Here is a 21,103-nt window from a genome sequence, read left to right on the forward strand (position 1 = left end):
GGCGTAGCACAGAGATTTATTTATGCCAATAGTTGCTGATCCCACATGAAAACATCTCCAGAAATCAGCCGCTTCCTGATAATTTAGGGGAAGGGCTACATCTGCTAGTCTCACACACCGGAAGTCCGACGTAGGAATTTCTTAAACCACAGGTATGACGTAGCTGCACAGAGTCCATACCTTGGGTCAGAGTCAAAAAGATGAACAGTCAGGGTTCTGAAGGGGGGGCGGGGGGCTGGAGATCCGGACTCGCCACGTGACATCGTATCGGGGACTCACCAGGTGATGATGTATTGCATGTGCTCGTTCCTCAGAGTGACTCGGGTTTGCCCTCCAATGGGTCCCCCGGGGACGGTGCTCTCTGCAGAGATAACAGACTCAATCCACAAGAGCTATGCCGCCAGCTTCTCAGCACCAGTTTCTCCCTACAGCGGCTTGGCCAGCTGTTTGCTTGGAACCTTGCAGAGCTTTTTAGACTTTTGCACGGCCAAAAGTTCAGTACATACCTTTCACTTGTAACCAACCCTGGGTTGCCTCTTTCCAGACAGATATTCCCCTTTCTCCCATCGGATACTACTATGTAACTAACGGGAAATAACTAGAAAATTTCCAGCGCTAAAAGAAAGGTAGAATGGGGTATTTACAAAAAAGCTATTCGATCTTCTAGGATGGGCTGATCACAACGTACTGAAGTCAGCATCAATGAAAATGGGGTCTGCGCCTGTGAGCCTGGCCATGGCCTCCAGGTCCCGGTAATGCCAGTGATTTCTTTCTGGATTGTTCTCAGGGACAAAGGGCTTCCTGGTTTCTGTCAGCCTCACCATCCCAACTAGGTCCACTTCTCCCTCGATCTAGAAAGGAAAATGTGAGATTCGTCCTTAAGGCCTGTGGTTTCTATAGAGCCCTGCTCACAAAAGAGGATTCTTGCCCCTTACCTGGCCTTTCTGCCGTGTATCCGGATTTACTTTCTTCCTGGGGACAAACCCTCTATTTACCAGGATGGTGATTCTGAAGTAACAAAGTATGCTCTCAGGTGGAGAAGGATTTTTGGACAAAGGTTAATGCTGGTAGTTCCCGGGAGAACAAGGAACAGGTGTGCCCTGGGAAGGCCTGCCTTTGTCCAGCCTGTGTCCTGACTGGCAGAACACCAACTCTGAAGACCGATATCCAGGGCCCCTGGGCATCCATCTCCGCTTCCTCCCTTGGGCCTCCTACTGCAACATCCAAGCAGTGAATGGCCCTCTCCCACAACCAGAGTTCTGACCTGTCTGTCCTACTCACCCCAGCTCTGTGCAGTGGAAGGGGGTGATGACGTAGGCCCCGCTCTCTGGCGAGGAAGAGAGGCGACCGGCCTCCCGGGCCTCCCGGGCTGGGTCCACCATCGTCCGAGGCATCATGTACAGCTCCTTGGAGTGGTCAAAGTGCCCCCTGACCTTCACTGGCCTGTACTCCAGATTCTTCAGTTCCATTGGGCTACACAGCAGTGGGGAGACGTGAGGCCCAACAAGATTGGGCAGGAAGTCAAAAGCCTGTGAGCCCTGCGCGTCACAAATAGGGCACACGTTTGCTACCCTAAACTAGCTCTTGTCCCTCCAGGACAGTGGGTCAAAATGAGGGGTAGAGACCATAGAATCACTTAGGATGCCTTTTCAAGATTCTGCTCTCCTGTCAAGACAACATAAGGGCACACCACCCCCACCAGGTAAGAATTACTGCTCCAGGGAGCCCATCAGCACCGTGCCCCCACAGGTACGATGGGCCTGGAAAAAAAGGTGAAACCCCAAGTCACAGATCTCTTTTTAAATATGTCATGCCACTTCCCAACGGTGGTCAGGAAGCTCATTAGGACAACTCATCTCGAGGGCTCCTGTCTGAGGGTCAGGAGAGCAAGCGGAAGCAGCCAGGCCCCGCTGCCGACCCTGAGTGAGACCGGTCCCAGGCGGGCAGCCACACACTCACTCTGCTGGCAGAGGGATGGGCTCAGCCATAACTCTAGACTCGAGCTCTGCTATCAGCTTCAGCTTCCACTTTCGACGCTGGACCTGTGGAAACAGCACACCCAAGCAGATGGCAACAAGGGCAAAAGCTCACAGCCACCATGGGCGCCTGGGTAGCTCAGTCGGTTAACCATCTGACTTCGGCTCAGGTCATGCTCTCATGTTTCATGGGATTGAGCCCCGTGTCCGACTCTGCTGACACCTCAAAGCCTGGAGCCTGCTTCGAATTCTGTGTTTCCCTCCCTCTCTACCCCTCCCTGCCTGCGCACTCTCTCGCTCTCTTTCTCTCTGGAAAATAAACATTAAAAAAAAAAAAAAAAAGCTAGAGCCATCAACGCCAAAGCCAGTATTTACCTGCCAGGTCCCCAGGCCAAAGGCAGTCGCAGGAATGAGAAGCAGGAACCACTGGAGAAAGGAGTCATCCTCCGCTTTGGTGGCAGGTGCTTCAGCTGCAGAACTACCACACCTGCTTGGGCTCCAGGCCAACCCTAGGAAGGTTTCCAACCCTGGCGTGGGGTCAGAAACCCCGGCAAATAGACCTGGAGCAGCCTATTCCTCAAGGAGACACGAGCACTACTGCCCCAGAGTGAACAGACCAGCCTGTGGCCACCGGGCACGCTCCCTGGACGTTCACCGACTGCATAAGCAAGACCTAGGGCTTAGTCCTGCCTTTGCCACCAACCCCGACCCTGGGTAATTCGTGTAACCATCTCCTGCCTTTTACACAAGAATAGTCTGCCGCGTACTCCGTCGCACTAAGATGCACCCGCTATGCAGAGAGGGAAGCGCGATAAACTCGGGAAAGGGGCTCCCAAGAGCACTCCCAACAGCTTCTCTTGTTCACTGCTCGTGAACTTAAAGACGGAACCACGTACAGGGAAAGTGTAATTCAGCGGTCAGAGTGTGAGCCTCATCAAATGAGGGCACCTCGGGCGTCGCGGACGGTAATAAAGCAGGCCAGGAGCAAGGGTTCTACAGCACCCTTCCTTCTTACTCAGCACGCTACCCTGCCGGACGTGCACGCGCAACCCGCACGCCGTGGATGTGCTGTCGTCTAGGGCCCCGGCCACCCGGTTTCAATCTTGGGATGGCCCCTCCTCAGCCCGCTGAGGCGCTGGGAAGTGACGGACCGTCCCCGGCCGGGCGTGACTCGGGAGTACGAGAGGGGCCGGCCCGCGGGCCACCTCGGCTGAGAGGCACGCCCGCGTTCGAAGCTCCTCTCAGTGCCTGCGGCCGCCCCCCACCCCCACCTTACAAAGCGGGGCGTCTTTTCCCAGGTGCCCAGGTCACACCCGGACGAGTCCTCACCTGGGCGCAGGGAGACCGCAAGGACGCTTCTCGGGACGGCGCGCGCCGGGGCCTACGGAGACCGAGGGGCTGGCTGAGCCGGCCCAGGCCGGGTCCGGGTCCGGGTCCCCCAGCCCGCCCGACACGTGCCCGCCCCGCGCCCCGCGCCCCGCTCACCGGCGCCAGCCGCGCAGCGCGAAGCCCCAGCCACCGCCCCGCCGCCGCCATCTCCCCGCCCCGCCGGCGCTTTCGGGACGAAAGGCGTCTGCTTCCGGGGCGCCGCCGAGCCCCGCCCCCGGCCGACGTGGTGCGAGCGGCGCCGGCTTCCAGCTCCGAGGGCGGCCGAGCGATGAGCGAGCCGCCGACTGAAGTGCTCGCCTTCCTCCGCGAACACCCGAGTCTGCGGCTGGAGCCCGGCGCCGCTAAGGTCCGCGGGGCCGGAGGAGGAGGTGCGGACCTGCTCGGGCGGTCCCCGCACCCCCTGACCCTTTCGCCCGCCCTCCGCCCCGCAGGTGAAATGCGCTCTCACCGGCCACGAGTTGCCCTGCCGTCTGCCCGAGCTCCAGGTCTACACCCGCGGCAAGAAGTACCGGCGGCTGGTCAGCGCCTCTCCGGCCTTCGATTACGCGGAGTTCGAGCCGCACATCGTGCCCAGCACCAAGAACCCGTACGTGGGAGGGGGCGCAGGCCGGGTACTGCGGGAGGGGCCCCGAGTGGAGCCAGGTCCCAGCGCTGAGTCTGGCCGCTGCCGCGAGGTGGATTCGGAACCCCGGCCCCTCCCCGTTGGCTGCGCGCTCCTCGAGGGCTTGGCGCCGTCCTTCGTAGGTAGATGTTAGGAGACTGGACATCCGGGTTGCAGGCTAGAGCTCCCCGGTGAGCCCCCTCTCCGTGGTGCGTGTTTGCTTTTTGTAAAGCTGAGGCTTGTCACCTAAGGCTCTGAATGCGGTGAGTTCCACGTATTTAAGGAGAACTTTGGTGTAGCTGAACGTGTATGGTTGACAGCACTAGTTGAAGGGAGGGGGCCGGGGGATGCTCCCGTTCATCTAGGACTTTGCCAAGCCAGGTCTTCACGTGCATTCCCGTGTGCGGGAGCGGATGCTGATGACCAGGTGTGTTCCAGGTAAACACGGAGAGGTCACGGTCAGTCCGGGTCACTGGTTCTCCACCCCGGTTGCGGGGTGGAATTGTTTTCCAGCCTTTAAGAATCTTGGTGCCCAGTCTGCTTCGGAGATTTCTTTGCCAGACTCTGGGAATGATTCCAAGATGCAGCCGTGGTTGGAGAGCCACTGGTCCAGACCCTTGTGAACATCCCTGCCAGCCCACGTTTGCTTGTCCCCTAGGCACCAGCTGTTCTGCAGACTCACCCTGCGGCACATCAACAAGGTCCCCGAGCATGTGCTGAGGCACACCCAGGGCCAGCGGTACCAGAGAGCTCTGCGTGAATGTAAGTAGCCGTGGGCGGACGCAGCCTGCCTCAGTTTACAAGTATTTCGGGTGCATGCCTGCTCTTCTCCAGGACCAGTGCCCTCGAAGGCAGAAGTGGTGTCTCAGTCAGCTTTTGGCAGTAGCTGGTGGTGCACCGGGCCCAGCCCAGGGGAGGGGTGGTGGCGGAGACTGCGATAAAGCAGGCGGTGGGCCCCGACATAACTGTGAGTGCTGTGGCGGTCGTGTGCCGAGGGCCACCAGGAGGCCTGCCTAATGCGGAGGCCCTGGGGAGGCGGGGTTTCTGGGCTGAGACTTTAGGGACATAGCGAGTAGAGGCAAGAGTGCTCCCGTTAGAGGAAGGATTCCGGCAAGGTTAGAGGCAGAAAAACACTTGGTTGTGGGAGGTCCTGAAGGACGGCCACTGTGACACCACGCAAGATGGGGTCGGGGCCAGCAAGGTAGGTGGGACAAGACCACAGGGGGTCTTGGAGGCCACAAAGGACTGAAGCAGGGACTGGCAGTCACTGTGTGCGCCAGGGTCACTGTGGCTCTTGAGGGCGGGGGTGGGGGGTGGGGGGTGGGAAGGAGTGGAGCAGGGGACCCTTGGCGGCTGTGCAGCCAGCTGAAGGTGACGGTGGCCGGGGCTACAGGTGCTGGCAGGGAAGATGTGGACAGATTGCCGCTGTTCTGTGGGTAGAATCAGTAGGTGAGGGAGAGGAAGAAGTCAGCTGTGACTCCCGGATTCCTGGCTCGAGAACTGGGGTGCTTACGAGAGTGGCATCTGAGTCACAGGCTTTGTGGGGAAATGAAGCATTCTCTTCAACGTGTGTCAGGGAAGGTGGCTGTTGAAGACACGGGCCAGTGCTCAGATGATGCACACCACTGACACTAAGTGGCGTTTGCGTCCACAGAGCCACAGAAGAGGGGACGGGGCCAGGCCTGAGCAGGGAAGAGCCCCAGGAGGGGGAGAAGCAGGCGGGGTGGTGTCGGGACGGAGGTGTCGAGGAGGAAATGGTAGACGCTTCTCAAATGCTCCTGAAGGGAAGGTGGGGACAGAGCTGGCGGGAGCCCCACGGGGAAGAGAGGGCCAGGTGGGGCAGAGCCAGTGGATCTGGGTATGGAGAGAGAGGCAAGATGAGGGAGAGAACTCTGAAGGCTTTGTTTCCCCAACAAGAAATGAGGCCCAGTCTTCGCCCACGGGCAAAAGTGAAGGACCCGTGAAGGGTCCCACGTTGGCACAGAGCCTGGGGGCTGCTGGGTGTGGGTGGGAAGGGAGGGACTGGGTTTTCCCCAGTAAGAGAGTCATCCTGATGCTGGAGCGTGTGGCTCACGGGACCAGCGGCCGAGAGGAGCCAGAGCCCGGCAGCCCGGGAATCTGGCCGGGGGTTCTGAGAGGGGACTCCAGGTGTGGGGTCCACTGGCCCCGAGGCCATGTGGGGCCACAGAGCGAGTGGCAGAGATGAGGCAGGAGAGAAGAGCCTGGCGGTGGGGGACATCAGAGGCCAGGGCCCGATCCCCTCCCCCTCCTCCCTGAGACAGGAGAGCGTCGCCCTCAGAGGGCCACCTTCAACAGCCAGGCCCCTTGGTGCCACCCCGCTCCTCATCGGGGTTTGGTCTGTGTCCGCCACGCCGGGCGTCCGGCCTCCCCAAGGCCTCTGTACACAAGACAGTGTGGAGGCCTCCTCGTGGCTCCCCCTGCCCCGGGCAGGGTCAGCAGCGGCCAAGCTCCCACTCTCACCCAGGCTGGGGCCCGGCACAGCTCTGCGTCTGCTCACGCCTCGCCCGCGCCCCCACCGGCCTCCCTCCTCTCCTCTCCTGGTAGGAGCTGAGCCAGGGCACCTCCCGCCACCACATTTTACCCAGCAGACGGGGGGGGGGGGGGTTGGGGGCCCGGTGGAGCTGGTGTCTGCTCCGGAGGACAGGGGGGCAGACACAGCGTGCCGGCCCATCTCCCAGATGAAAGGTGTCAGAAGCAGGGTGCGGAGTACGTGGCCGCCTGCCTCCTGCACAGGAGGAGGAGGAGGGAGGACCAGGTGGACGGCGCCGGGCCGCCTCGCCGGGGAGAAGCCTTCTGGGAACCTTCGTCCGGTGAGGACGGCGCAGCTGCAAGTGACAGTGATGACAGCATGACAGACCTGTACCCGCGTGAGTGGGACCGGCCCCCCTGCCCCCGGACGTCCAGTCTGTCCTGAGCCTGCAGCCAGCAGGCTCCAGCCTCCTTCCCTCCCACGTCGTGTGCTCGGGCCCTCGGCTCCGGCTGCGCCCCCTCAGCCCCGCGCAGACGGTGACCCGGACGTAAAACTGCCCATCCCTCCGTCCCTCTCAGCCGAGGTGTTCACCAGAAAGGATCCGGGAGGGACTGAACACGGGGACGGCACTGAGGACTTTCTGACCGAGGGGGAGGACGAGAGGCCAAGGGGCCTGACAGAGACGGGCCCTGGGGGCGGAGAAGAGACGCGAGGGGACCAGGAGCCGGTCCTCAAGCGCCGGAAGGTGAGTGGCAGCTTCCCCTGCCGACGGTTCTCCGTTTCCTTACAAAACCTGTTTAAAGAACCTTTCTGTGGCAGATACAATGCCAAGCTAACGTTTCGGGAGTAAACTAGAAGCCGAGGCTGCTTTGGCCTGACGGGGCCAGGGGCTGCCGCATGGACGCTGGGCTCTGCAGCCCGTCCGAGGGGACTCTGGGGCGCACGCTGCAGGGGACCCGCGGGAGGGCCTTGTTAGGCCATGGCCAAGGTTCCGTTGCCCTCGGGTCTACAGGAGATCCAGAGCTCTCTGGGGGCGGGGGGCGGGGTGGCATTTCAGGGAAGCCACGGGTGGACAGCTGGCCTGACTCGGGGGTGCCCCTCTGAGAGGACGGGGATGGCTCACTAACCGGAGCTCCGTGTTCGTGTTCCAGAGGCAGTTGGGCTCAGCGAAGAAGTTCAGACGTCACCACCGTAAACCCAAGAGCTTCAGCAATTTTAAACAGTCAGGTTAATAAACGGCTGCCGGAGAAAAGCACATGTGGAAAGCTTTTCCGGAGTCCTTCAGGTCCTCGAGCCCGGGTCCTCTTCAAGCCGCCTGCTGTGCACCCTCTCAGCCGATGGGGTGGGTGTCTCAGGGTCCTCTCCATCCGCTCATGTATGCTGTCCCCGGGGCTGGGAGTCTGTGCCACTGGCATCAGGGCCACCTTACCCATCCCCAGGAAGCAGCCCCCAGGGACCCCAAGGGAAGCATTCTCTCTGGACGTGGCTTCTCAGCGGGCCTCGGCGAAGCCTAGAGGGTTTGGCTGGCTCGCTGGGCATCCGAGGAGAGGCCTGGTCAGGCCCCACCCCAGCTGGACAACACCAGAGGATCACGCCGCATACAACAAATGCCGTTATTTATTTTGATGTTTCCAAAAATCAAAACGTTTCCAAACACAACTAAGATATAAAATACAGCATAAAATGAGATTTATACCTATTTCCCACATAAAGCCAAAAAATTCTCAGAAATGGTTTTGCCGAAGCCAACTGGTAGATGGTATTTTTCTCTCCTTCCTGCAAAGGCATCTACCCCTGTCCCACGCACGAGCCCAACGAGGGCCACTGAGCAACCTCCTCCAGCATTGAGGGTGCCCTCTGACCGCACCCCTTGGCCTCCTGGGGTCAGACCGTTCCTGCAAACCAGCAGAGGTGTTGGAACTGTCAGAGGTGTCCCGGAGGGACAGACGTGGCTGAGTGTCATCTGATGGGACTGCAGTGCTGTGCTGACGGGAAAGGGGGTGGACCGAGAGGTGGCCCCGAGGCGGATGCACGGAGTCAGAAACCACCCCATGCAGCGAGCATCCATGTGGCCAAGTAGAAAAGCCCTCTCCATCTGTTGCTTTTCCAAGGCCAGAGGCGTTTGCAAATGGGCGAGAGTTGGGAACATCTGGGGCTGAGGCGTGGGCATGAGGTGGGGTGTTGAGAGGGGTGCCATTGCTCCCGTCAGGTCTGGCAGGTCCAGGCCGCAGAGCCAAGTAAGGATCTAGGGGCACTGGGAGGCAAAAGCGGGGCAGCTTCCCTGCCCCACGCTGGCTCTGGTCTGGCTGGTAAATGTGGATCCTGGCTCAGGACTGGCCCCGGCATCCCTAGGGATGCCCTCAGGCTTGCACATCTAGCCATGAACCAGGAAAAAAGAAACCAGCTTCAGGCAGTCCTCATTCTAGCTTGGTCAGCCTGCCACCCCCCCACCCCGAGGGTCTGGGGGAGGACTGGGGGAGGCACAGACGAGTCCAACTCTCCCCTCGTGGCAATCGCTACAGCACAGACGAGTGGAGAAGAGCCAACAGGCGCGTGCACCCCCAAGAAGAGAAACGCAGTGTAAGGCAATGTTAGAAAACTTTAAATACAGGATTAAGATCCAATCGGTAAGGCATCACAAATCGTAAAAAGTAATTTGGGCTGCATTCAGCGTAGCAAAGACAAATCTGAGCAAGCAACAGCCTTGAGAAAGTGGTAAGTCACGGCTGCGCAGCTTGGGAAAAGTCCCTCCAGCCGAAGGAGAGGCGGGCAGGGCGCTTGGCCAGGTCGGAGCCCACACGAGCCCACAGGAGCCCACAGCGGCAGCCCAGGCTCGGTGTGAAGACCGGGAGTGAGGTAACTGGTCTGAGAGCCCGCTTCGTCGCTGCCCTGCCCCACGAGGCTGCTGCTCCTCCCACGCCCCTCACGGGAGTCAGCGCACAGGCATGTGGCCAGGCCAGGGTCGGGGCGAGGGTCCCCGTAGGCTCCAGGTGCACCTGGGGACTTCTAGCCCCGCCGTTCCTGCCCTGAGGCTCCCGGGGGGGTTACCCTACCCAACGAGCTGCACCAATCGGAGCCAGTTTTGGGCCGAGGGAACGGCAGCCTCGGCAGCCCCTCTGGCACCACTTCGTTCTTTGGGTTTGGGTCCAAATGCCGTTGTTGTCCCTGCGAGCGTTACGATGCGGCACGGGGACAACTCGGAGCCATGGGCGAGGCTTACGCCCAGGACGTTGACTGTGTGATGTGGGGCTGGGCCATCCCTAATCATTTAGTTTTAGCTAAAAACGTAAACTTAAAAAACAGTAAGAGGGAGACCGCTTTGAAGGATACACAAATGTATCTGCTCACAGTACAGCTTGAAGGCCCCCCACCCACAAAACAGAAACAAAAACGGGAACTGAGGCCACAGCCCAGCAAGCTGCTCGTGGGAAGCCGAGGCCGTGCCTGGGGGAGGGAGGCGCTGTGCCCAGCCAGCCCACCCCAGTGGTCAGGTACTAGGCTGTGGGTCCAGAGCAGATTTAGCCGCCAAATTTCAGGTGTCTGCAAATAAATTCTGAAAACATCTGTGCCTTTACCAAGGGAGGGAAGGAAAGAGGACACATAAATGCTGGCATTTTTGTCGAATCCACCCCGAACCAGTCCTCGATGGCCGCGGGTCCTAGCCAGGCAGGGAAGGGGTCTGTTACCACTCTTTCTTCTTCTCGTCCATGGAGACGCCCCCGGGGCCCAGGGCCACCACAAGGAGCAGGCCTCCGATCACCGACATGGTCTGGAAGAAATCGTACTTCAGGAAGTCATGCATGGGCTTATAGACAGGAATGGTCCAGAAGGCGTTGAAATACACGTTGATGGCAAACAGCCAGACGACAAGAGTCAAAGCAGCCAGCTTGGTTTTAAAACCAATGGCCACTAAAATCATCAGAGCTGTGCCCACGATGTTCTGGAGAATCTGCATAGGTTAGAAGGTAAGAAAAAAAAAAAGGTGAGGAAGAAGAGATATTCCAACTGCCCTTGTCACTGCGGTATGTGTCCAGGTGAGGTCACAGAGGGGTGTGCATTCAAGTGAGGAATAAAGAGGGAGGCGCCAGGGGCTTCGGTGAACAGGCTGCAATTTACCAGGACACACTCAGGCCCCGGCCTGCGGGCCCCCAAGCCATCCAGGAGGTAGTCCCCAGTACTTCTTAGGAGCGGGCTCCCCGCTCCCATGGCGCCAGGTGCCCCTCCTGGGAGCTTTTCCCGGCCAGGGCGCCCAGCCCGCTCTAAAGACGGGCGTCGTAAAGCTCCCGGGGACGAGACACCTGGCGTGCACGCAGCACGCGATAAAGGTACGAGCAGTGGGCAGCTAAAGAACCAAGGGTCTGCAAAGAGCCTGGGTGGACCGCCTGGAGGCCGGCACACAGGACACCAGGACCTCCAGTGAGGTCAGGGAGACTCTGGACTTCCTTTGTCAGCTCCGGGCCCCTAAGAGCTTGCTCTTAGGGTGTTTACTCCTTTTAGTAGGATCCGACGTTTGCCTCCTTTAAGCCGACTCCTTCCAACAGCCCCTGGACTAGGCTCCGTGCACAGGCGGGGAAGAGAGGTCGGGGCCCTTTCTGAAGGACGGGAGCCCAGGTCCACGTACGCAGGCAGGAGCGCTTACCGAGAAGAAGCTGGCATCAAAGTGAAGGAGGGTCATGAACATCAAGACCAGCAGAACCCTGCCTCCGAGCTGCATGTACTGTTTGGGAGAGCTCTCGCGCATGGTGGGGACGCCTGCGAACATGCTCTTCCCTTCGGAACGGGATTCCGCCAGGAGCAGCAACAGGCCTCCTCCCAGGGCCAGATTCCTGAGGACAGAAACGCCAGCTGAGTTGCCGGGGCTCGGCAGGCACTACGCACGCCCGTCACACCAGGTCGGGAGACCTCGGCGGGAGCACAGGAAGGGAGGGCCCTTAGGTCCCTCTCCCTAAACCGAGCCGGACCGGCTGGGTGTGAGTCCACAGGACTCACAGCCGCTCCACGGCTGAAGACAGATGGGTCTGTTCCGCCCAACAGTGACATTGACCTGAACACACTCGGAACCCGGCCCGGCCTTGGCCCTGCTGTTGACCAGCTGGGTCCCTGTGAACAAGTGCTGCCATTCCGGCCCTCCCTCCCTCCCTCCCTCACGAACAGGGGGCTGGGAGCGACAGCTTCGTTCTCACCTGTGCCCCGGGGTGCGGGTGGGGGGGTGTTGGGGGAGGGAGCCTCTGCCAACACCTCCTACAGCCTCCAAGTGCTTGGACCCCAAGAAGTTCACTCCCGACTGCTAGTTACTGAGTCGACAGACATGAAAAGTAAGCATGTGGAGCGCACGTACCTCATCAAAAACTTCAAGTCCCACAGGATGCTGTAGGCGATCGTCTGAAGGGAACAGAGAAGAGACAGAAACTTGAGTCTCACGTTTCCAAGCACACTGGGACTTCTAGAGAACAGCAGTAGGCAATCTCTCCCACAGAAGCGTAAACGTAAGGTGCACGGGACGGTTTAGGAGCCCAGGACAGCTCCGAGTTCAACCACAGGCTCAGCATTTCTCGAGGTGTGCTGACCAGCCCGGGCCCGCGTAACGAGCACCGTTCCCTGGGAGCACCCAGCCCGCAAGGTGCCGGCACGGCGCCTGGGAGCTTTGGTCCAGGTGCACACAGCTCATCTGGCCAGCTGGGTGTTCACGAGGTAAAACGATAAGACAGTGTCCTGGCTGCAGCCAACCTGTCATTTGTCCCCATCAGAGGAAACTCGGGAAGGTGGCAAAGAGGTGGACGCCCAGAGCTTGGCACCTTTTCAAGGGCCCCATCCTCTCCAGCTCTGAGCCTGCACTCGGGAAAACCCAGTGTTTTCTCAGGAAAGAAAAGGAGACCCAGGCAGAGACACAAGGGGGTGAAGCCGCATCCTCAGAGACGCCTTTGCGGAAGCTATGCCCCAAGCACGGCAAGGAAGAGAAGAGACCCAGCCCCGCGTACCTGCAGCGCTATGATTCCAAAGAGCCCAAAGCAGGCGTACTGCACGAAGTTCCTGCTCAACACCAGGATGCAGCCGGCTGGAAAGGAGAAGGGCCAGGCTCAGGGGGCCGCGGGCGAGTTCCGGGCGAGGGCCGCCGCCACGGCACCTGGCGCCCTCACCTGAGCCCTGCGGGGTTGGTGGCCCAGCCACGCGCCCCGAGAAAAGAGCAACTCCTGGGAGAATTCATCGTAGACCCGGACCACACACGAGTCAACGGGACCTTACTTATCGAAGATACCGTTCTAGAAAACGGATCCCTTGCTCCAGGGAATGGGCCGTTTTCCGGAGCAGGCGGTGCAGTGGAAACTGCTGTGGGAGCTACAGGACGGACTGAGAAGCACAGGCCCCTTTCCGGCCCCAAAATGTACAGGGAGGGGGGCTGCCGCCAGCAGACAGCGGCCGGGGAGCAGAAGATCTGCGGCCCACGTGAATCCGGCCTCCGATTCATCCTTTCCGACACCTTGTGTTTCCCCTGCTCTGGCTCCCCTCCGGCCCACCTGGGTCACCCAGTCTCCCCCGCGTCCCGGTCCAGGTGCTTAGAGCAGGGCCCGTGTCATCGGTCTTCAGCGAGCACAGCACCCACCCGAAGGCCCACAGAACCAATGCCCAGGCCCGGCCCACCCGCCAGGGAGGGGGAAAGGGCCGGCGACGGCCAGCCCGAGAGCCCCTTGAGTGACCTGCCGTCCCCGCCCACAAGGTAAGCCAGCGCGTATCAGGGCCACTCACTCAGCTGTCCCAGCAGGTTGAGGAGCACAAAGGCGGAGGCCAGCGCATAGCCGCAGCCCCACGTCGTGTCGATGTAGTCACGCTGCTCGCCCCACTGGAACCACATGCGGACGCCGTCCTCCAGGAACGTGCTGATCAGGCAGAGGCGCGCCACGTGGGGCAGGTACTGCTTCGTGACCCGGAGGAACTGCGGGCCACAGAGACCTGGCTGAGGGCTGCGGGACCCTCGGTGCCGCTCCCCATGCTGCCCTGTGTGTCTCTGCGCCCGCCTGTCCCGTCAGGCTCGGACCCCCAGGGCGACAGCCTCCGCCCTGTCAGCACAGGCGTGTAGGCGCCAACTACGGTCACCCAACGAAGGGCCAACGCAAGACACACCGCGCGGACGCTCGGGCGAGGGCCCTGGCGGATCAGGATCACCCCGATGAGGCCCTGCCAGCTCACCCGCGGTCTCCCCTCCCGTGCACCCCGGCATTTGCACTGAGTCGTCTTTATCCTAGGCCGACCGGCACCAAAGGGGGGTGCGCGGCACCCCTGGCCTCTACCCACCAGACGTCATCGGCAGCCCCCCTCCAGCTGTGACGGCCAAAAATGCCTCCAGACACTGCCACAGAACCGCGCCCACTCCCTCGAGACCCTCTCGTTTCACAAGTGGGCAGACTGCACCCCACAGGGGAAAGGGGCTCCCTGAGAGCTGCACGGACCCGAGACAGCCCGCTGAGGCTTGGCCTGCCAGTCACACATGGTCACACACGGCTAAGCCTTGGCCTCCCAACACCCCCAATGGTGCTCAGACCCACTCTAGATGGAAGACGGCTGAGCACGCTCTTGAGAGGACAGTCCACTTAGGGGACAGCCAGGGTCCCAGGCCTGGAGGGCCTCACGGTAGACCAACGGTAAGTTCATGTGTCTACGCTTATCCCAAACCTCCGGGCAGCGAGAGAAGAGGCCAGGCTCTGGCAGCCGTGCGCACACCCCCAGTCCCTCCCAGAGCCCTGGACTGGAGAGGGTGGGGTGGGCAGCGGTGAGCACACACATGGAACTGGTGTGGCTAATGGCTAGAAGGCTCTGGAGTCTTTTACAAAGACATGCTAACAAGCAGACGCACAACGGTCTCAATAGCAGTGAAGAGTCAAGTTCGGAAAATCACTGGTGAACACCAAAGGGAGAGAAAGCACATTTAGAACTTCCTCCTGCTCCGTGCAAAGTGTGCCGTTAACGACGGCGTGGTTATGAAACATATATCGGGTGGAGACACAAATGTCACTCGGGTGCCCTGCAGCCACTTTCTCTTTCCCACCGTCCAAGCTAAATGCAAAGGGAAGGAAACCCTACAGCACACGGTAAGAGCAGGCTCTCCGGGAAGTCCGCCCACAGGAGTGACGAGTCAGGCAGCCGAGTCTAAAGGGCATCTGTGGGTCTGGCCCCCGCAAAGGGACAGTCAAATGAACATCACTGCCCCTCAGGGCTGGCGAAACCTTACTGGGACCAGCTAAGGTGTGTCTGAAGAGTCTGTTAATTATTGGCGTTTTTGAAAAGTTGCTTTCAAGTCCTAGAAACAGCTGATGCTCTCGGCCGCAAGTAATGAGCCTCTGGCTGTTGAGATCAACCTCCAGTTTGTCGACTTGGGCTCAGTCAGCAGAGAAGCCTCGCCTCCCCTCCCCTCCCCTCCCCTCCATTGGGCCATGGCAGCCGGGCACTCGTGGGAGGGAGGGAGAGCGGGGAGAAAGCCCTTACAAGCCAGGTGTCCTTTCTCTCCAAATCTCCCGAGCTTGACTGAGCCCCAAGGTGGCGATTCTGCACACGCCTGCTCAGCCCTTGACCCTCACCGAAGCGGGGGCAGAGGTCACAGGGAGAGACCGACGCCTGGACAATGAACCAGGTGGGTCTAAGGTTCTTTCCAACTTGAATAAGCGGAGGAGAAAAGGGAAGGAGAAAGAACCTTAATGCCCCTACAAATTTTGGAGTCTCTGTAAAGCACACACAGGATGTCTGTCCACTCGGGGTACACACCCCCCCGCGTCAGACCGGGAGGTAGAGGGACAGCTGACCACTGGCCCTGCTGCTTCTGCCTCATGGCCCAAATGCTGTCGTGAGCCCCAGCGGGGTCAGCGGTAGAGTCGTTCCTAGTCTAATCCACAGGGACACGACTAGGGCCGCAGCGCGATTCTGGGGGAGGCTGACCCCAAAAGGCAGGGGCAGACAGACATGGGACATGTCCTGACCCGCCTCCAAACTGGAGCTGAAAGCTGCCTGCTGTGCTCACCAGTGAGGAGCAAACAAGCCCGGGCCCTTGGCCTTCATTCTAAGCCTCCTCACCCATGAAGCACCCCGCTTAACACGCGCTCTGCTCCACAGCCCGGCCCAAGAGACACAGGCAGTGTTTAAGAGCTTCCGTGATGAGTCTGTACGCCTAATTTGAGTGTCTGGGTCAAGAGGATTAAAGAGCAACAGGGAGACTCTCCCTTCCCCGTGAGACAGGCTGAGGAGACAGACAGCTCTGTGCTTTGGGGGGGTGGGGGGGGAGCCAAAATTCAGGTTATTTCCAAATTGGATGTGGTTCAGGCTACGGGTCGGCTGTATTTTGCAAGCCAGGCTGCTCCAGAACCTCTTTAAACCAGCCAGCCTCTAATAAGCACCTGTTTGGACTCAACAGGAAAGAAAAAAAACTGTTTCAACACGAGGCCAGACCCAATTTTACTCGGATTCTCCGAATGCGTGCTGGTTACAGCAGTTCAGACTCGGCCACTGAATCCACGTCAGGCGTCTGGGGACCGCATCCTCCTGGCACAGCAGAGAAGAGCCCCTGAAGCAGGCATCCAGGCAGCACACGGGAGCCCGGGAGCAGTCCCCTGTCCCGTGCTTGTGCAACGGGTCCTGCAGGCCGGGGGCTGGGTGCTGCCCGTTGGGAACACGGAGACCCACGACGGCCATGCCTGGGACAGAATCGTGGAGGGAAAGCCGGAAGCGGACAGCAAGCAGGGGCAGACCAGGCCACAGGAGAGGACAGTTAGCCTGCGTGGGGCAGGCTTTTCACTGGAACCTCCAAGAAGCTCACCGTCAAGCAGGGTGCGGTTCACAAGCGATGACAGGACCTGGGTGACTTATGAAATACGGAAAGTTGAGATTTATTTACGAAGGGTTATGATTTTGATTTTAGAGGGGGTTTAAGAAACCTAACTCTGAGGGGGCGCCTGGGTGGCGCAGTCGGTTAAGCGTCCGACTTCAGCCAGGTCACGATCTCGCGGTCCGTGAGTTCGAGCCCCGCGTCGGGCTCTGGGCTGATGGCTCAGAGCCTGGAGCCTGTTTCCGATTCTGTGTCTCCCTCTCTCTCTGCCCCTCCCCCGTTCATGCTCTGTCTCTCTCTGTCCCAAAAATAAATAAACGTTGAAAAAAAAAAAAATTAAAAAAAAAAAAAGAAAAAAAAAATTAAAAAAAAAAAGAAACCTAACTCTGAGAATACAGTGATCATGTCACACAGCCACCTGCAGCTCTCACATGACACAGAAAAGCTACTTTCTCTGAGTACTGAGGACAGAAGGGACTTGAGGAAAGCTGTCTGCAATTCTTGGTTGGGAACTTTGAGGAAGGAAAAAAGGGCATGAGACCATCTGGTCGCAGGGACTGGGGCTGCCCTTCTCAAGGGCCACTTCAAGCCTCCACATCCCAGAAGATTAGAACTTGTGGCCAGACGGCCTCCCTCACATCAGGCTGAGTCAGGGCCAGAGCAAGAGTTCGATGACTCACACATGGGCATTCACCATGACCCCAGAACTCCCCCGGCAGGTCTCCCGGGGTGCTGCTGTGTGGGTTCACGCTGCACCTCCGAGTACAGGAACAAGTGTCGACTGGTCCTGGAGATGGCCTGGCTTCCGTACCAGAAATCCACGTGACTAAGAGCCTAACCATAGGACAGTAGCAACAAATCTCATGGAGGAGAACACAGCTGTGCCTCACTTTCCAGAAGCCTTGCTGACCAGTGCCCCCCGTGTCTCCACCCCGCTCCCCGGAAGAGGCGGGATGGCTCTTCTTAGGGCAAGCAGGAAAGAATGCGCCCTCTTTGCCTTCTCTCCTCACTCCTGATGGCGCAAGGCAGGAAGCCCCGGCAGGGAGGGGGACACAGAGCAGAGGAACAGGAAAATGATGCTCAGAACCCATCACTGTTACGAGAGCCCCACTCATACCCAATGGCCGTCCACACATGGTTAATCCAGAGCCCTAACACCAGGGGAGCAGGTGTGCCCACTCACGTTCTGTCGGGCCATCCGAGCTACCCAACGCTGGACCAGAGGCCCAGGGGAGCTCCTGGGCACAGGCTCCCAGGGTGGCTCCATCATGCCAAAAGACAGGTAAAAACCCCAAAGGCCACACGGGACAGCAAGGCCCCATGCAACTCATCTGTCACCCTGGTGACAGATGAGCCGTCAGGCCGAACCCAGTAGGTGCTAATATTCCCATTTACTGGTGCAGATGTGCTTGCAATTACGCTCTGCCGAAGGGCAGCGAGCACCGGCTTCAGGACCCGGACGTAATTTTGGATTGCTGAGTTCATTAGTCTCTGGCCCCTCCTGACCTGGTCTCAGATAGCTTCCGAATGCCTAGCTCCTGCAGAGGGCACGCTCAGCGTTTTCTCTAAGCGCCTGGCCTCCTGGCCGCCAGGGGCAAGGAGCCCGATGCCAGAGATGTAGCTCTGGGTGAGCCGGCCAGTCAGAACGAACGGGACAGCTGACCCTGTGCTCTGACCTCTGCGGGCCTCAAGGGGAGGCTGCAGGACAGCCAGGAGGCGAGGAGCCCAGCCTTTGGTACCAAGATGTGGACTCAGAACTTCAGCCTAGCTCACTCCATGCAAGACCGCCCTCTCCACACCTGAAGACAGAGGCACTGTCGCCAGCCTCACGCGGTCCAGAGGGTAACACAGTCCTAAGCGTGGAGGACCTGGCCCAGAGTTCACGTCTCTTATCATAACTACTGGGGGACACGCAGGCTTTACAGGTCCCACTCCGGCAACCTAGATTTTCTGGTTAACACCTGTCACTTGAGTTTTGCTTTCGTTTTCTGAAGACGGGGTTTGAAAAAATGGGTCTGTCGTGTTACTGATCAGTGACTTTGACAATATGCCCCCACGCCCTTCAAATGAGATCATTTTCATTTTAAAAGCCTGGACTCCAGCACCTTTATTATGGGCAGCTTTGTTTGAATATCGTGTGGATAAATGTTAAAGCGGCACCCCAGCCTGGCCAGATTACTATCCACAGGAAGCCGTCACTTGGGCTCTGCACCCTCTTATCTGCCCACGTCCTCCCGCGCCAAGCCTGCCCGGGGCAGAAGACGCTCCTGACTTTGGTTTTGGAGAGCATGAGGGCCACTGCCCTCTGAGTCACCCACAAAAGGGCGTGGAGGGGTCTTTTGACATCCGCTGCCACCACCAAGGTGGGCCCTGGCCCTGATAAACTGACAGCAGGAGCCCACACTGCCTGACAAGACACAGCCCTGGGCCACTTTGGGTGTTTGATTGTGATGCAGGCAGGCCCTTTCCCCTCCATTTGTGCCAGAAGAACACCAGGCCTCGGAAGCTTGTAGTACGTGGCACTAGCTTTGAGGTTGGAGTCTGGGGTTCCCCCCGGGGCTGTGCCCCAGGCCAGTCCAGAAGCCCCAGCAAGCCATCTTTCCCACCAGTAACTTAGGTGCAGCCAGACTGTGTGTCTGCCTGAAGGGCCTTTCAGGTTCCAAGATCCTGCTTCTTTGATTTAAACAAAACGCAGGGAGAAAAAGAAGAAAAGATTACATATAGAGATTTTGAGCTTTTTTTTTTTTCCTGTAGGAAAGTTGATCGTTTGATAGTTGGCACCAGCTTGGTTAGAGACATTTTATCTAGATTTGGTTATGAAATGCACTTGCAAAATCAGGGTTCTCCGGACTGAAGAGTGAGTGTGCAGAGCTCTCACGGTCCCCGTGGCTCAAAGGAGCCATCTTCTCAGGGAGTTGCTACTTGGGGACATGCAATCTGGTCACTAAAACCATTGAAAAATGGACAGGGAAGGCCTACGTGGTTCTTGAGAGCTTTTGATATGAATTGTGTTTATGAAGGATACAATTTTTAAAAGGTCTTTAAACACAAAATCATGACCTTAGCAAAAACTATTTTTTCAAATGGACACACTTTCCCCGCCCCCCCCCCCCCAAGCTGGTTCTCAAATACCAGCTCACAGGAGAGTGGTGCAATGGAAACCCCGCTACCAGACCACACTACAGACGGCACCCCTCAAGGGGAACAAGGGAAGATCGAGCTCGCCCATGCCGGATCAGAACACACGCATTTGTGTTCCTAACTCACACAAACGCGTACAAGCCTTCCAATAAACCCAAACTTCAGAGTTTCGTTACTCAATACCACCCCCATAAAAATAAAAAATGTAACCTCACTACTTTTAAGTCTGGCAAAAACCACAAGCCCGTTAAGTGCACAAGGGAAAGAAATGGCCAGTGGGCCAGACATGGCTCTGCCTGCAGGGATAAGGCTGCTCATCTGTAGACGTAAGGGGACACTTTCACAGGTAAAAGGTACACTAAATAATCAAAGCTTGGTGAAAATCGCCAGGAAGCTCCGTCCTTTCCCCTTTCTAGGATCTGATTCTGTCCATCTGGTCTGTGTCAGCTGCCTGTTTCAAGAGCTTCCCCGGTGCTCAGAATGCCACCTGTACACTCGGGGAAGAAAAAAAAAAAAAAAAAAAAAAAAAAAAAAAAAAAAACCCAGGAAGATAGGCTTCCCCTCCTCCCAGGTTTGTGTACTGATAGATACCCATCCAATTCAGTCCCAGGGCAGAGTCCAAACAGGGAGGGAAAATGCTGGGAGGGTCAAAGGGACCCCATGAGTCCAACACATCTGGGAAATAGTAACAGAAGAAAGTGCGGTTGCTTTCTGTAGTTGGGGTACATACCAGGGCGCCCCCTTTCCTCTGGGAGGACCCCCAGGCCTCCTTTCTGACCAACCCCCGTTCAGGATCACAGCTCCCCACCCCGCCCCCTAAGAGTGCCAGTGAAAGGAGAAGCGTGCAGGGACCACCCCAACAGTTCGATTCGGAGAGAACGCTCCCCAGTAGCCAGACTCGGCCCAAACCCGCAGTGCCCCCCAGCCCCCAGGCTTCGGGCTCCCTTCTCGGGACCGGGCGAGGCAGCCCCTCACACCCCTCACCTCCTGGGGCCGGCCAGGCTGGGGGGGGAGGGGGGCGGCTCACCGACCTGGGTGCCGAAGCACGGGCCCGAGAACCCACCCGGAGCCCTGGCGGGGAGGCGGCGACAAGGGCAGGCCGGGTTTCGGGGAGCCCCGGGTCGGGAAGGCGACGAGCCCCGGAGAGGAATGCCCCGGTTGGGGGAGGGGGCGCGATTCTCCGGCGGGCTCGGGAGGGGTGAGGACGCGGCGCAGACCCAGGGGCGGCCCTCGGGGGCCGGGGGCCCGACTCTGGGAGCGCAGAGGGCTCGGGGCCGAGGCCTGGAGGGGGAGTCGGAGGGGACGCGCGGGAGGGGCCTCGGGGCCGGGGCAGGAGGCCCGGTCGGGCCGCAGGCCGCACCTGGTCGGCGAAGTCCTCGGCCGTGCCCATCAGGTCGTTCTGGCCCATGGCGGCGGCGGGAGGCTCGGCTCGCTCGCTCCCTCGCTCGCTCGGCGCTCGGCCCGTCGGCGCCCGCGCCCGCTGCGGCCTCCACAGGAAGTGCCCGGCGGCCGGCCTCGCTCCTCGTCCGCGGCTCCAGCGGCTGCCACGTAGGCCAAGCCTTAAAGGGGCCGCGCCGGCGGGCCCGCCCCGGCCGCGCCTTAAAGGGGCCGCGCGCCGCCCGCCGCCCGCCACCGCCCCGTCCGCCGCGCTCGAGGCTCCGCCCGCCGCGTTCTGGCGCCGGCAGCCCCGCCCACAG

General features: G+C 59.4%; 3 protein-coding genes across 6 annotated transcripts; 1 reads left to right on the forward strand and 2 right to left on the reverse strand.

Moving 5' to 3' along the window:
- Positions 1-2: 2 nt before the first annotated feature.
- Positions 3-3,539, reverse strand: LOC123592438 (surfeit locus protein 1). 3 transcript variants are annotated; one of them, XM_045467436.1, is made up of 9 exons: positions 3,462-3,539; positions 3,306-3,357; positions 2,352-2,485; positions 1,960-2,042; positions 1,282-1,473; positions 936-1,008; positions 689-851; positions 280-361; positions 3-180 (listed from the first exon to the last, which is right to left on the reverse strand). In XM_045467436.1, the coding sequence occupies exons 1-9, from the start codon at positions 3,510-3,512 to the stop codon at positions 111-113; spliced, it is 900 nt and encodes a 299-aa protein (XP_045323392.1). In that variant the 5' UTR covers positions 3,513-3,539; the 3' UTR covers positions 3-110. The 3 variants fall into 3 exon arrangements, with proteins under 3 accessions (XP_045323392.1, XP_045323391.1, XP_045323393.1); XM_045467435.1 differs by having other exon boundaries at positions 2,352-2,503; positions 3,462-3,535; XM_045467437.1 differs by lacking the exon at positions 3-180 and having other exon boundaries at positions 297-361; positions 645-851; positions 2,352-2,503; positions 3,462-3,527.
- Positions 3,540-3,574: 35 nt separating this feature from the next.
- Positions 3,575-8,201, forward strand: SURF2 (surfeit 2). Of its 2 annotated transcripts, XR_006709774.1 has the most exons (7): positions 3,575-3,711; positions 3,797-3,951; positions 4,625-4,728; positions 6,666-6,854; positions 7,036-7,202; positions 7,609-7,799; positions 7,897-8,201. XR_006709774.1 is itself a non-coding variant. In XM_045467440.1 (6 exons), the coding sequence occupies exons 1-6, from the start codon at positions 3,634-3,636 to the stop codon at positions 7,687-7,689; spliced, it is 774 nt and encodes a 257-aa protein (XP_045323396.1). In that variant the 5' UTR covers positions 3,575-3,633; the 3' UTR covers positions 7,690-8,201. The 2 variants fall into 2 exon arrangements, 1 of the variants encoding a protein (XP_045323396.1); XM_045467440.1 differs by having other exon boundaries at positions 7,609-8,201.
- On the reverse strand, positions 8,057-21,047 carry SURF4 (surfeit 4). Its single transcript, XM_045467438.1, has 6 exons — positions 20,767-21,047; positions 13,202-13,388; positions 12,436-12,512; positions 11,796-11,839; positions 11,097-11,283; positions 8,057-10,406 (listed from the first exon to the last, which is right to left on the reverse strand). The coding sequence occupies exons 1-6, from the start codon at positions 20,812-20,814 to the stop codon at positions 10,140-10,142; spliced, it is 810 nt and encodes a 269-aa protein (XP_045323394.1). The 5' UTR covers positions 20,815-21,047; the 3' UTR covers positions 8,057-10,139.
- Positions 21,048-21,103: the final 56 nt, after the last annotated feature.

The sequence above is a fragment of the Leopardus geoffroyi genome, chromosome D4 (assembly GCF_018350155.1).
Source record: "Leopardus geoffroyi isolate Oge1 chromosome D4, O.geoffroyi_Oge1_pat1.0, whole genome shotgun sequence".
Classification (NCBI taxonomy): Eukaryota; Metazoa; Chordata; class Mammalia; order Carnivora; family Felidae; genus Leopardus; species Leopardus geoffroyi.